Source organism: Neomonachus schauinslandi, chromosome X (assembly GCF_002201575.2).
Source record: "Neomonachus schauinslandi chromosome X, ASM220157v2, whole genome shotgun sequence".
Taxonomy (NCBI): domain Eukaryota; kingdom Metazoa; phylum Chordata; class Mammalia; order Carnivora; family Phocidae; genus Neomonachus; species Neomonachus schauinslandi.
The window spans coordinates 34,735-49,764 of record NC_058419.1 but is presented as its reverse complement, the minus strand read 5'-3'; the positions used below and the strand labels follow the sequence as shown (position 1 = coordinate 49,764).

Here is a 15,030-nt window from a genome sequence, read left to right as displayed (position 1 = left end):
AGTTTTTGGGTAGATTAAATAATGTCCTCTCTTTGAAGCATTTAGCACAGTGAAGTGACTAGAATATTGTATATTAAGGACTTCATGGATAGCTATGGATAATAATTTCAAAATACATACAATTATCAATGCTTAGATTTCTAGATCCTATAAGAAGCCAATGAAAATAGGATGCATACTCTGATCCCAACAGATAGAAGAATAGATGCTCAGAAGGTGGGCCAGCCTCTCCTCATCATACCCAAGAATTGGGGAACAATTTAGTGTGCTTTTCCCTGTCCTGTTCTCCCCATCTATGGTCTTCTTTTCTTTCTTGTCTGAGCACAGATTATATAACCCTGTACTTCTGCCCCAAGAGTCTCAGGTATATATATTGATAAAATACATTGACCTTTATTTTATGCTGCCTATATTTTTCCCTAGGCCTAATAACAATTTTTTTTAAAGATTTTATTTATTTATTTGACAGAGAGAGATACAGCGAGAGAGGGAACACAAGCAGGGGGAGTGGGAGAGGGAGAAGCAGGCTTCCCGCTGAGCAGGGAGCCCGATGCGGGGCTCGATCCCAGGACCCTGGGATCATGACCTGAGCCGAAGGCAGACGCTTAATGACTGAGCCACCCAGGTGCCCCCTGATAACAATTTTTAAATGAAATGGCATGTATCTTTTATATCAATACAGGCATAATTTAATAGCATTCCTCAGTGTCATTCCTTTTCTTTTTGTTTTCCTATTGTAAGTAATGTCTGGATAAGTTAAATCTTGTTTTCTTATAGAAGCATCACTCTGAGAATAAGGGCATAGACAAAGTGGTGGAGACTCAAGCCCAAGTGGATGAACTGAAAGGAATCATGGTCAGAAACATAGGTATGTTTCGTGGCATAGTCCACATGCATATGGGCAAAAATGGTAATTGATTACTTGATTGGGGTCAAATTATTCTAGAAAGGCTGAAATAGTACTTCCTGAATCTTACTTTTGGAAACTATCAGCTGAGATATGGATGTTGTCTACCTATGATACTGTCTCCTGTATGAATGTTTATTTCTTAGTACTTATGATTGTTCTTCATTCTAATTTGTTAGTTGGCTTAGCAAGAATAATTTGAGATTCTTGCAACAGTTCAGCAATTAAGAATAATTTAGTCAGTTTTGGCTGGAGATACCCAGATAGCTGATGTTATCAGTAGATACTTAAAGTATAACTTTTTGACCTCCTCAGAAAGTTTGTAACACTTGATTGAGAGAAAGAAAGAATTGGTCCAAAAAAACTGTTGTACTTTTCAAGGAATGAACTATGATATAAATTCTGTCAGCCTATGTTTTGTCAAGCTATTTAAGCACATTAAAATAATCCAGAGAAATGCATCAGGTTTATTTTTTAATTGATTATGCAATTGTATTTAGATTTAGGATGATGCTAATTTTTTAAAATCATTGGTTCTCAAAATGTAGTCCCTGGGCCAGCAGCATCAGCATCCTTTGGGAACCTGTTAGAAATGCAAGTTTTCAGGACCCACCCCAGAGCTATCGAATCAGAAACTCTGTGAATGGGACCCAGCAATCTGTGTTTTCACAAGCCCTCCAGAGGATTTGAATGCATATTCAAGTTCGAGAACCACTCTTTCTAAGGGGAATATCTCAGACAATAACTTGTATAAAATTGAATGAAAATGATATTGTTTTATAAGATATTTAATTGAGACATTGTCAAATTTCATAAATGTCAATTTACTTATAATCTTGGATTTACTATTTGAATTACTTGTACATTTATTGTTAGCACAGGTACAAGCTGTAAAGACATTTTAGAAAAAAAAATACTCTTGATCCCAGCATCCTAAAGATTCATTTCCATTTTTTCTTTTAAGGTTTTTATATACGTATTATAATAATCGCACATAATCGCACATAAAATAATAATATTTTATATATACGTATTATAATAATCGCACATATTCAGTTTTGTTGAGGCAGTACAATATAGTGACCAAGATTTAGAGTCATATGTGCCTGAGTTTGAGTCATGATTTCACTTCCAACCTGCTGTTAGCCCTTGGTCATCCTCAAACTTCTCTGAGCTTTGTTTCCTAATCTGCAAAAAGGAGATGGTAGAACCTAAGGTTACCAGGATAAAGGAGATAATGTATGTAAAGCATCTTGTACAGTGCCTAGCACATAGTAAGAGCTGAATTATCGTTAGCTATCATGAATCTACTTCATGCTCATACAGTATTTCATTGGGTTATATTATAGGTTAGAATCATGTCCTTATTTTGGACACTTTGGTTCTTTAGAGCAATGTTACTCAGAGTACTGTTTTACAACCAGATAAAGAGCTTGCGCCAGCATGTAAGTCAGTGCTGTGCTTCCTTCATTGAGAACATCTTATTATGAATATGTCAGTTGTGTGCTTAGAGACTTAGTTGAAGCAATAATAAACACTCTTAGGTAGCACTGATTTAGAGGTTTGTGTTACAATAACAGTACTGCTCTAAATGGTTTTGTGCCTATTTTTCTTATTTTCTTGAAATTAAGTCCCAGGAATGAGATTAAAAATCAAAAGGGAGAAACTTTTTTTTTAATGTTCACTTTCATTCCAGTTAGTTAACATGCAGTGTAATAATAGTTTCAGATGTACAATATAGTGATTTAGCAGTTCCATACTGCACACAGTGCTCACCACAACAGCTGTCTTCCTTAATCCCCATTACCTATGTAACTCATTCTCCCACCCCACCTCCCCCTTTGGTAACCATCACTGTTTTCTCTCTGTGTTTTTTAAAGATTTTATTTATTTATTTGACAGAGAGAGAGCGTGCACACACAAGCAGGGGGAGCAGCAGAGGGAGAAGGAGGCTTCCCGCTGAGCAGGGAACCCGATGCAGGGCTCAATCCCAGGACCCTGAGATCATGACCCAAGCTGAAAGCAGCCGCTTAACCAACTGAGCCACCCAGGCGCCCCATATTTTTAATTTTTTGAGGAACCTTCATACTAGTTTCCATAGTGGCTGAACCAATTTATATTCCCACCAACAGTGCATAAGGGTTTCCTTCTCTCCAAACCCTCACCAACACTTGTGATTTCTTGTCTTGATGATAGCTGTTCGAACAGGTGTGATATCTACAGTATCTCATTGTGGTTTTGATTTGCCTGTCCCTGATGATTAGTGATGTTGAGCATCTTTTCATGTGTCTGTTGGCCATCTAGATGTCTTCTTTGGAAAAGTGTCTATTCAGTTCCTCTGCCTGTTTTTGATAGTTTTTTTGTTTGTTTGTTAACTGAGTTGTATGGATTCCTTATTTTAGATATTAACCCCTTATCTAGTATATGGTTTGTAAATATTTTCTCCCATTCTGTAGGTTACCTTTTCATTTTGTCGATTGTTTATTTTGCTGGCCAGAAGCTTTTTAGTTTGATGTAGTTCCACTTGTTGAGTTTTGCTTAAAGACCAGTGAGAAAAAACCTTCCCTATGTTTTCTTCTAGGAATTTAATGGTTTTAGTCTTTGAATTTAAGTCTTTAATCCATTTTAAGTTATTTTTTGGGGAGCTGTTGTAAGGGATCCAATTTTAGATTCTTTCACGTGGTTATCCAGTTTTCCCAGCACTGTTTGTTGAAGAGACTGTTTTTTCCCTAGTGAGTGAAGTTCTTGGCTCCCTTGTAAAATCTTGGTCAACTGTATATGTGGGAGTTTGTTTCTGGGATCTCTGTTCTGTTCCATTGGTTCATGTGTCTATGTTTATGCCAGTACCATACTGTTTTAATTACTATAGCTTTATAGTATAGTTTGAAATCAGGAACTGTGACGCCTCTGGCTTTGTTCTTTCTCAGAATTGCTTTATTTGTTTGGGGTCTTTTATGGTTCCATAGAAATTTTAGGATTGTTTTTTCTATTTCTGTGAAAAATGCCATTGGAATTTTGAAAGACATTGCATTGAATCTGTAGATGGCTTTGGGTAGTATGGCCATTTTAACAATATTAGTTCTTCTGATCCATGAACATGGGATATATTTACATTTGTTGTGTCTTTAATTTCTTTCATCAGTGTCTTGTAGTCTTCGTTGCAGAGATCTTTCACCTCCTTAGTTAAATTTATTCATAAGTATTTTATTATTTTTGATGGTATCGTGATTGGGATAGTTTTCATTATTACTTTTTTGGATATTTTATGTTAGTATATAGAAATTTAACTGATTTCTGTATGTTGATTTTATATCCTACAACTTTATTGCATTTGTTGATTAGTTCAGTTTTTGGTTGAGTCTAGGATTTTCTGTATATATTATCATATCATCTGCAAATGATGCCAGTTTTACTTCTTCCTTTTCTGTTTTGATGCCTATTATTTAATTGTCTTGTCTGACTGCTCTACATAGGCCTTCCAGTACTATATGAGTAACAGTGGTGAGAGTGGGGATCTTTGTCTTGTTCCTGATCTTAGAGGAAAAGCTTTTAATATTTCACCATTGAGTATGATGTTACCTTTGGGTTTGTCATATATGGCCTTTATTATGCTGAAATATGTCCTTATATACTAAGTTTGTTGAAGTTTTTTATGATGAAATGATGCTATGTTTTGTAAAATATTTTTTCTGCATCTATTGATTTGATTTCAAGTTTTTATCTTCCATTATATTAATGTGGTGTATCACATGTACTGAGTTGTATATGTGGAACCATTCTTATATGCCAGGGATAAATCCCACTTGGTCATGGTATATGATCATTTTTATGTGGTGTTGAATTCAATTTGCTAATATTTTTTTGAGAATTTTTGCATTTGTGTTCATCAGGGATATTGGTCTATAGTTTTCTTGTTGTGTCCTTATCTGGATTTGGTTTCAGGGTAATGCTGGCCTTGTAAAATGAGTTTGGAAGTATTTCCTCCTCTTTGGTTTTTTTTGGAAGAGTTTGGGAAGGTTTGGCATTAATTTTGCTTTAAATGTTTGGTATAATTCACCAATGAAGCCATCTGGTTTTGGGTTTTTCTTTGTTAGGAGGTTTTTGGGTACAGATTCAATCTCCTTACTCATTATTGGAATGTTCAGAATTTCTATTACTTCATGATTCTGTCTTGGTAGGTTATGTGTTTCTAGGACTATATCCATTTCTTCTTTATTCAGTTTGTTGTCATATAATTATTCAAAAGAGTCTCTTATGATCCTATGTATTTCTGTAGTATCAGTTCTAATGTCTCCTCTTTCGTTTCTGATTATATTTGAATCTTCTTTTTTTCCTTAGTCTAGCTAGAGGTTTGTCAATTTTATTATTTAAAAAAAAAAATAGCCATTAGTTTTGTTGATCTTTTCTATTTTTCTGGTTTCTATTTCACTAATTTCCACTTTGGTCTTTGTTTCCTTCCTTCCACTAACTTTGGGCTTAATTTGTTCTTCTGTTTCTAGTTCCTTGAAGGTTCAAGTTAGGCTGTTTATTTGAGGTCTTTGTTTTCTTAACATATGCATTTATCACTATAACCTCTTGCAGAACTGCTTTTGTAGCATCCTGTGTGTTTTGGTGTGTTGTGTTTCTGTTTTCATTTGTTTCAATTATTTTTTTATTTTCCTTTTGATTCTTTTCTTTAACCCATTGGTTGTTCAGGAATGTGTTGTTTAGTTTCCACATATTTATAGATTTTCCAGCTTTCCTCTTGTTGATTTCTAATATCGTACTACTGTGGTTAGAAAAGGTACTTGGTATGATTTCAGTCTTCCTAAATTTGTTAAGACTTGTTTTGTGTCCTATTATATGATGTATCCTGGAGAATGTTCCTTGTGCACTTGAGAAGAATGTATATTCTGCTGCTGTTGGATGGAATGTTCTGTGTATTGCCTGTTATGACCACTTGTATGGTTTAAGTCATGTTTCCTTATTGATTTCTGTCTGGATGATCTAGCCATTGTTAGAAAGGCGTGTATTGAAGTCACCTACTATTATTGTATTATTATCTGTTTCTTCCTTCAGATCTGCTTGTATTAAGATACTTAGGTGCTCTGGGGCGCCTGGGTGGCTCAGTCGTTAAGCGTCTGCCTTCAGCTCAGGTCATGATCTCAGGGTCCTGGGATCGAGCCCCGCATCGGGCTCCCTGCTCTGCAGGAAGCCTGCTTCTCCCTCTCCCCCTCCCCCTGCTTGTGTTCCCTCTCTCGCTGTGTCTCTCTCTGTCAAATACATAAATAAAATCTTAAAAAAAAAAAAAAAGATACTTAGGTGCTCTGATATTGTGTGCATATATATATTTTTTTCAAAGATTTATTTTAATTTTAGAGAGAAAGAGAATATGCCAGTGGGGGAGGGGCAGAGGGAGAGGGAGAGAAAGAATCCCAAGCAGACTCCTCGCTAAGCACTATGTGGGGCTCAATCCCATGACCCTGAGATCATGAACTGAACTGAAATCAAGAGTTGGACACTTAACCAGCTGCGCTGCCCACGCCCCTGTGTGCATATATATTTAAAATTGTTATACCTTTTTAATGTATTGACCACTTTATTATTATGTAATGACTGTATTTATCTTTTTTTTTTTTTTTTTTTTTTTTTACAGTTTTTGGTGTACAGTCTTATTTTATCTCCACTTTCTTTTGGTTTCCACCTGCATGGAATATCTTTTTCCATCCCTTCACTTTAAGCCTATGTGTGTATTTAAATCTGCAGTGAGTCTCATGTAAGCAGCATATTGTTGGATCTTGTTTTTTTTATCCATCCAGCCACTCTGTGCCTTTTGATTGGTGAACTTATTAGAGTAATTTTTGAAATGTAAAGACTTACTATACTAATTCCATCTTATTCATTGCTTTCTGGATGTTTTGTAATTTCATTGTTCCTTTTCCCTTCCATTTCTGCCTACCTTTTTATTTTTTTCCTTTAATGTATTTATTATTTTTCCCCTAGAATATGTATATGTATGTATGTGTCTGTGTATCCCAGAAAATATATGTAATTTTTAATTGAGATATAGTTGACACACCATATTATTATTAGTTTCAGGTGTACAACATAGTGATTTGACAATTATACACATTAGGAAATGCTCACCACAATAAGTGTAGTTACCATCTCTCACCATAGAAAGTTATCATGAGGGGGTGCCTGGGTGGCTCAGTCGTTAAGCGTCTGCCTTCAGCTCAGGTCATAATCCCAGGGTCCTGGGATTGAGCCCCACATCGGGCTCCCTGCTCAGCGGGGAGCCTGCTTCTCCCTCTACCCCTCCCCCTGCTTGTGTTCCTGCTCTCTCTGTCTCTCTCTCTCTGTCAAATAAATAAATTAAAACATTAAAAAAAAGAAAGTTATATTATGATATTATTAACTATATTCCCTATGTTGTACTTTTCATCCCTGTTAACTTATTTATTTTATAACTGGAAGTTTGCCCCTCTTAATCCACTTCACCTATTTCACCTATCCCCCAACCCCCTCCCCTCTGGCAACCACCAGTTCTCATTATTTATGCATCTGTTTCTGTTTTTGTTTCTTAGATTCCACGTATAAGTGAAATCATATGGTATTTGCTTTCTCTATCTGACTTACTTCACTTAGCATAATACCCTCTAGGTCTGTCTGTATTGTCCCAAATGTCTGCCTACCTTTTAAAATTGGTGATGTTTTGGGATTGTGTGTTCCATTTCCTGTTTCTGTATCTTTTGTGAACCTACTCTAGGTTTTTGCTTTTCAGTTACCATGGGGCTTACATAAACCATCTTATAGATAAAATAGTCCATTTTAAGGTGATAGCAACTTTTCATACAAAAACTCCACATATTTTACTCCCCTGTTACACTCTTGGTGTCACAGTTTACCTTTTTCTATTGTCTTTTTGTTAAAATTTATAGTAGCTATAGTTATTTCTAATACTTTTTTTCTTTAACCTTTATACTATATTTAAGTGTTTAACACACCATCCTATTACAGAATTAGTTTTGTAAATCTGTATATTTAACCTCTACCAGTGTATTATATACTTTTCTATGTTTTCATGTCACTAATTAGTGTCTTTTCCTTTTAGCATTTCTTGCATGGCAAGTCTAGTGGTAATGAACTCCCTTAACTTTTATTTGTCTGAGAATGTATTTATTTCTCCTTCATATTTGAAGGATAACTTTGTCATATAGACTATTCTTGGCTGGCAATTTTTTCTTTCAACACTTTGGATGTGTTATTCCATATTCGTTGCTGGCCTTTAGGGTCTCTGCTGCAAATCCACTCATAGCCTAATAGGAATTTCTTTGTAGGTTACAGTCTTGTTTTTCCTCTGGCTGCTTTTAAGAGTCTCCCTTTATCTTTGATTTTTGACCATTTTCTTATAATGTATCTTAAGAAGGTCTTTTTGCATTGAGATAATAAGGTGATCTCTTACCTTTATGAACTTAGATGTCCAGGTCTCTCTCCAGGTTTAGGAAGTTTTCCACTATTATTTGTTTAAATAAGCTTTCTGTCTTGTTCCCTCTCTTATCTCCTTCTGGAACCCCAATTCTAATATTTGTATGTTTGATGGAGTCCCATTGATCATATAGGCTTTTTGGGGTTTTCATTATTTTCTCTTTGTTGTCCTCTGGGTTGTTTCAGAGTTCCTATCCTCTAGCTCACTTATTATGTCTTCCATTTGGATTACTTTGAGGTAGATGTTTTCTATTGAATTTTTCATCTCATTCATTCTTCAGCTCCAGAATTTGTTTGATTCTTTGTTATGATCTCTATCTCTGTTAAATTTCAGATTTTGTTCATATAGTGCTTTCCTGATTTTGTTGATCGTTTTTCTGTGGAGTTTTTTTTGCAGCTTGTTGAGTTTTTCAAAACAGTTATTTTGAATTCTTTATTAGCTGGATTGCAAAATTTCACACTTTTGATTTCAGTTATTGGAGAATGATTGTTACCATACAGTGTTGACATATTTCCTTGATTCTTTATGTTCCTTGAACTTCTGTGTTGCTGCTTTCCCTTTTGATGTGTAGTAGACACCTCCTAAAATCTTTCCTAGTTACCCTCAGGTAGGAAATAGCATTTGTGGTTCTGCTATCTGGGGTTCTCTCCATCCTTGTCTGGATGCTCCTGCTCCATGCTTCTTACTCATTCTTGTGGCAGAGTTCTTAACTTTTATGTCTTCTCTGATCTTACAACTTACCATGCTGGCTGCTGGAAACCTCTTTTTTTTTTTTTTTCCCCCAGAAGATGACATTACAGCTCAAGTTTATGGTTTCTCCTTTGCCCACAGACCCTGGTCTGATATTCTGAGAGCACTACTTTTAACTGGAGCTCACTCTTGCCACTGCACTTAGGAGCATGCATAAGGAGCTGGCTGCAGAGTAGGAGGTGACTGTGGGACTGGTGAGGGAATCATTGAGTAAGGGTCTCCCAGAGGCTTGTGGGTGGACTTCCTGCTTAAGCCCTGAGCACAGCTATCAGGGAGTATGTTCTTTTAATATCCTATGACATTTTTATTGGCCTCTTTCCTGATCTCCTCCCTGCCCCCAGTCTTAGAGGTCCTGCCTCTGTACCCTGGGTGCTGCTGGAGAGAAATGGGTTTCTCCAGTAGCTTGTCACATAGGTGGAGTAGCCAGGCACTCACTCACTGTTCTCCCTTTCCCCTGGGGGAGAGACTGCCACCAGCAAATCGAACTGTGCCCCTATGTGATGCCCAATGCTCCTGTGTATGAGGTGGTCCCGCTGGAGTGCTTCCTGGTGCCCATCGAGAGCACTGAGCAGGCCTCAGGACTGCTCTTTGTGCCAAATAGTCCATCGTGGGCAGGCAGCCTCAAGGCCGTCACTGTAGGCAGCAAGTGAAGGCCATACCCTGCCAGACTGTGGGGGCTGGGAGGTGGTCATTTTTTGGGGGGAAAAAAAACTTAGTTCAGCCCTATGCTCTGTCACCTTGGGCAATGGTCAGTGCTGGAAAAGTTCCTCTTACCCTCTCCAGTGCATCTAAATTCATATCTATATTTTATGCTTCAGTGCCATGCTGAAGTCTCCTCTTGGCAAGGCTAGCCTTCTACAAATTCTCTCTCATCCACGAGTACCTGCCTAAATCAGTACTCTTCAAGTTTTCCCCAACTGCGACCAAGAGGGCTGTGGAAGCAACACTGATCATGTTGGTTCCACAGCCTATACTTAGGTTTGTCTGCCTGTTACCGATGCGCAGGTGCATGAGACCCCCTCAGGTCCTTTGGCCTATGGTGCTGGATCCCACAGAGGCACTTTTTTTGTGGATGGATGCCTTAATTAGTTTTTTAAAGGGGGGGGGGGCAAAATGGAGGGATGTCTTACAGTGCCATGATGCTGACATCACCCCACTTCTTGTTATATTGTGATAGTCTTGACCCCTGTTGCAGTAGTCTAGAGTAGGAAGAATAAAATCTTCCTTATCATTTTTGGCAAGTGTCAGAATAATTTCCCTTTAATAGTATCTCTCTTCCAACATCCTTCTTGCCTTGTTTCCAAGTATTATATTTTTTAATGCTATTGTAAATGCAATTTTTCTCTCTCATTTTTGGATTTTTCATTGCTAATGTATAGAAATACAGTTGATTTTTTGCATATTGATTTTGTATTGTGCAACATTATTGAACATTTTTTTATTAATTCTAATAGCATTTTAGTGAGTTCTTTATGATTTTCTATATACAGGGTGTTAGATTCTGCCAGGTACTTTTTTTGCATCTATTGAAATGTTTGTGTGGATTTTGTCCTTTACTCTGTTAATACAGTATATTATATATTTTGGTTTTTGGATATTAAATCAACCTTGCATTTCTGAAATAAATGCCACTTCATCATGTTGTAAATCCCTTTAATATATTGCTGGATTACATCTAATATATTACTGAGGTTTTATGTCTATATTCATGAGATATTGATCTGTTTTTCTCTTGTGATGTCTTATTCTTACTTAAATTCAATTAACATACAGTGTATTAGTTTCAGAGGTAGAGTTCAGTGACTCATCAGTTGTAAAAAACACCCAGTGCTCGTTACATCACGTGCCCTCCTTAATGCCCATCACCCTATTACCCCATCCCCCACCCCCTCCCCTCCAGCAACCTTCAGTTTGTTTCCTAGAGTTAAGAGTCTCTTACTTATGGTTTGTCTTCCTCTCTGATTTTATCTTGTTTTATTTTTCCCTTCCTTCCTCCATGTTCCTCTGTTTTGTTTCTCAAATTCCACATATGAATGAAATCATATGATAATTGTCTTTCTCTGACTGACTTATTTTGCCTAGCATAATACCCTCTAGTTCCATCCACATCATTGCAAATGGCAAGATTTCATTTTTTGGATGGCTGAGTAATGCTCCATTGTGTGTGTGTGTGTGTGTGTGTGTGTGTGTGTGTACATTACCACATCTTTATTCGTTCATCTGTCGATGGACATCTGGGCTATTTCCATAGTTTGGCTATTGTGGATATTGCTGCTGTAAACATTTGGGTGTGGTGCCTCTTCGGATCACTATATTTGTATCTTTGGGGTAAATACCTTGTAGTGCAGTTGCTGGGTCATAGGGTAGCTCTATTTTTAACTTTTTGAGGAACCTCCGTACTGTTTTCCAGAGTGGCTGTACCAGCTTGCATTCCCACCAACAGTGTAAGAGGGTTCCCCTTTCTCCACATCCTTGCCAACATTTGTTGTTTCCTGACTTGGTAATTTTAGCCATTCTGACTGGTGTGAGGTGGTATCTCATTGTGGTTTTGACTTGTACTTCCCTGATGCTGAGTGATGTTGAGCATTTTTTCATGTGCTTTTTGGCCATTTGTATGTCTTTGGAGAAATGTCTGCCCATGTCTTCTGCCCATTTTTTGACTGGATTATTTGCTTTCTGGTTGTTGAGTTTGATAAGTTCTTTATACATTTTGAATACTAACCCTTTATCTGATAAGACATTTGCAAATATCTTTTCCCATTCTGTAGGTTGTCTTTTGGTTTTGTCGACTTTCCTTTGCTGTGCAAAAGCTTTTTATCTTGATGAGGTCACAATAGCTCATTTTTGCCTTTGTTTCCCTTGCCTTTGGAGATGTGTCTAGCAAGAAGTAGCTGCGACTGAGGTCAAAGAGGTTGTTGCCTGTGTTCTCTTCTAGGATTTTGATGGTTTCCTGTCTCACATTTGGGTCTTTCATCCATTTAGAGTTTATTTTTTGTGTACGGTGTAAGAAAATTCTTCTGCTTGTGGCTGTCCAGTTTTCCCAGCACTATTTGGTGAAGAGACTTGTCTTTTTTTCCATTGGATATTCTTTCCTGCTTTGTGAAAGATTAGTTGACCATAGAGTTGAGTATCCATTTCTGGGTTCTTTATCCTGTTTCATTGATCTATGTGTCTGTTTTTTTGCCAGTATCATACTGTCTTGATTACAGCTTCAGTAGAGCTTGAAGTCCAAAATTGTGATGCCACCAGCTTTGGTTTTCTTTTTCAACCTTACTTCAGCTATTCAGGGTCTTTTCTGGTTCCATACAAATTTTAGTATTATTTGTTCTAGCTCTGTGAAAAATGATGATGGTATTTTGATAGGGATTGCATTGAATATGTAGATTGCTCTGGGAAGCATAGACATTTTAACAATATTTGTTCTTCCAATCCATGAACATGGAATGTTTTTCCATTTCTTTGTGTCTTCCTCAATTTCTTTCATGAGTTTTATACTTTTCAGAGTACAGATCCTTTACCTCTCTGGGTAGGTTTATTCCTGGGTATCTTACGGTGTTTGGTGCAATTGTAAATGGGATTGATTCCTTAATTTCTCTGTCTTCTGTCTCATGGTTAGTGTATAGAAATGCAACTGATTTCTGTGCATTGATTTTGTATCCTGCAACTTTGCTGAATTCCTGTATGAGTTCTAGCAATTTTGGGGTGGAGTCTTTTGGGTTTTCCACATGGAGTATCATGTCATCTGTGAAGAGTGAGAGTTTGGCTTCTTTGTCGATTTGGATGCCTTTCATTTCTTTTTGTTGTCTGATTGGTGAGCCTGGGACTTTTAGCATTATGTTGAACAACAGTGGTGAGTGTGGGCATCCCTGTTGTGTTCCTGACCTTAGGGGAAAAGCTCTCAATTTTTGCCCATTGAGAATGATATTCTCTGTGGGCTTTTCATATATGGCTTTTATGATATTGTGGTATGTTCCTTCTATCCCTACACTGTGAAGAGTTTTAATCAAGAAAGGATGCTGTACTTTGTCAAATACTTTTTCTGCATCTATTGAGAGGCTCAAATTGTTCTTGTCCTATCTTTTATTAATGTAGTGTATCACATTGATTTGCAGATGCTGAACCACGCTTGCAGCCCAGGAATAAATTCCACTTGGTCATGGTGAATAATCCTTTTAATGTACTGTTGGATCCTATTGGCTAGTATCTTGGTGAGAATTTTGGCATCCATGTTCATCAGGGATATTGGTCTGTAATTCTCCTTTTTGGTGGGATCTTTGGTTTTGGGATCAGGGAAATGCTGGCCTCATAGAGTTTGGAAGTTTTCCTTCATTTCTATTTTTTGAAACAACTTCAGAAGAATAGGTATTAATTCTTCTTTAAATGTTTGGCCATCTGGCCCTAGACTCTTGTTTTTTGGGAGATTTTTGATTACTGATTCAATTTCTTTGCTGGTTATGGGTCTGTTCAGGTTTTTATTTCTTCCTGGTTCAGTTTTGGTAGTTTATATTTCTAGGAAAGTATCCATTTCTTCCATTTGCCTAATTTGTTGGCAGATAGTTGCTCATAATATGTTCTTATAATTGTATTTCTTGTGTGTTGGTTATGATCTCTCCTCTTTCATTCAGTTTTATTAATTTGGGTCCTTTCTTTTTTCTTTTTGGTAAGTCTGGCCAGGGGTTTATCGATCTTTCTTTCAGAGAACCAGCTCCTAGTTTCATTGATCTGTTCTGCTATTCTTTTGGTTTCTATTTCATTGATTTCTGCTCTGATCTTTATTAAATCTCATGTCTTGCTTGGTTTAAGCTTTATGTGCTGTTCTTTCTCCAGCTCCTTTAGGTGTAGGGTTAGGTTGTACATGTGAGACTTTCCCTGTTTCTTGAGAAAGGCTTGTATTGCTATGTACTTCCCTCTTAGGACCACCATTGCTGTATGCCAAAGGTTTTGAATAGTTGTGTTTTCATTTTCATTTGTTTCCATGCATTTTTTAAATTCTTGTTTAATTTTCTGGTTGTGACCCATTCATTCTTTAGTTGGATGCTCTTTAGCCTCCATGTATTTGAGTCCTTTCCGACTTTCCTCTTGTGATTGAGTTCTAGTTTCAAAGCATTGTGGTCTGAAAATATGCAAGGAATAATCCCAGTCTTTTGGTACCAGTTGAGACCTGATTTGTGAGCCAGTATGTGTTCTATTCTGGAGAATGTTCCATGGGCACTCGAGAAGAATGTGTATGCTCTTGCTTTAGGAGGCAGTGTTCTGAATATATCTGTGAAGTCCATCTGGTCCAGTGTGTCATTCAAAGTCCTTGTTTCCTTGTTGATCTTCTGCTTAGATGATGTGTCCATTGCTGTAAGTGGGGTGTTAAAGTCCCTACTCTTACTGTGTTATTGTGAATGAGTTTCTTGAATTTTGTTATTAATTGTTTTATATAATTGGCTGCTCCCAAGTCAGGAGGATAAATATTTACAATTGTTAGCTCTTCTTGTTGCATAGAACCTTTAAGTATGATATAGTGTCCTTCCTCATCTCTTATTAGAGTCTTTGGTTTAAAATCTTATTTGTCTGAAAGAAGGATTACTTTTTTTCCCATCTTCATTATAGCATGATAAATGGTTCTCCACCTCCTCACTTTCAATCTGGAGGTGTCTTTGGGTCTAAAATGAGTCTCTTGTAGACAGCATATCGACGGGTCTTATTTTTTATCCAATCTGCTACCCTTTGTCTTTTGATTGGAGCATTTTAGCCCATTTACATTCAGAGTAACTACTGAAAGATATGAATTTAGTGCCATTGTATTATCTGTAAAGTCACTGTTACTGTATATTGTCTGTTCCTTTCTGGTCTGTGTTAATTTTAGGCTCTGTCTTTGCTTACAGGATCCCTTTTAATATTTCTTGCAGGGCTGGTT

At 37.0% G+C, this 15,030-nt stretch overlaps 1 protein-coding gene across 1 annotated transcript in view; it reads left to right on the top strand.

The window, feature by feature from the left end:
* VAMP7 (vesicle associated membrane protein 7) overlaps positions 1 to 15,030 on the top strand; it is a 59,200-nt gene that overhangs the window by 19,559 nt on the left and 24,611 nt on the right. Inside the window, exon 5 of the mRNA XM_021682597.1 lies at positions 778 to 868. Within this exon, the coding sequence (XP_021538272.1) occupies positions 778 to 868 (91 nt within the window). The remainder of the gene's footprint in view (positions 1 to 777; positions 869 to 15,030) is intronic.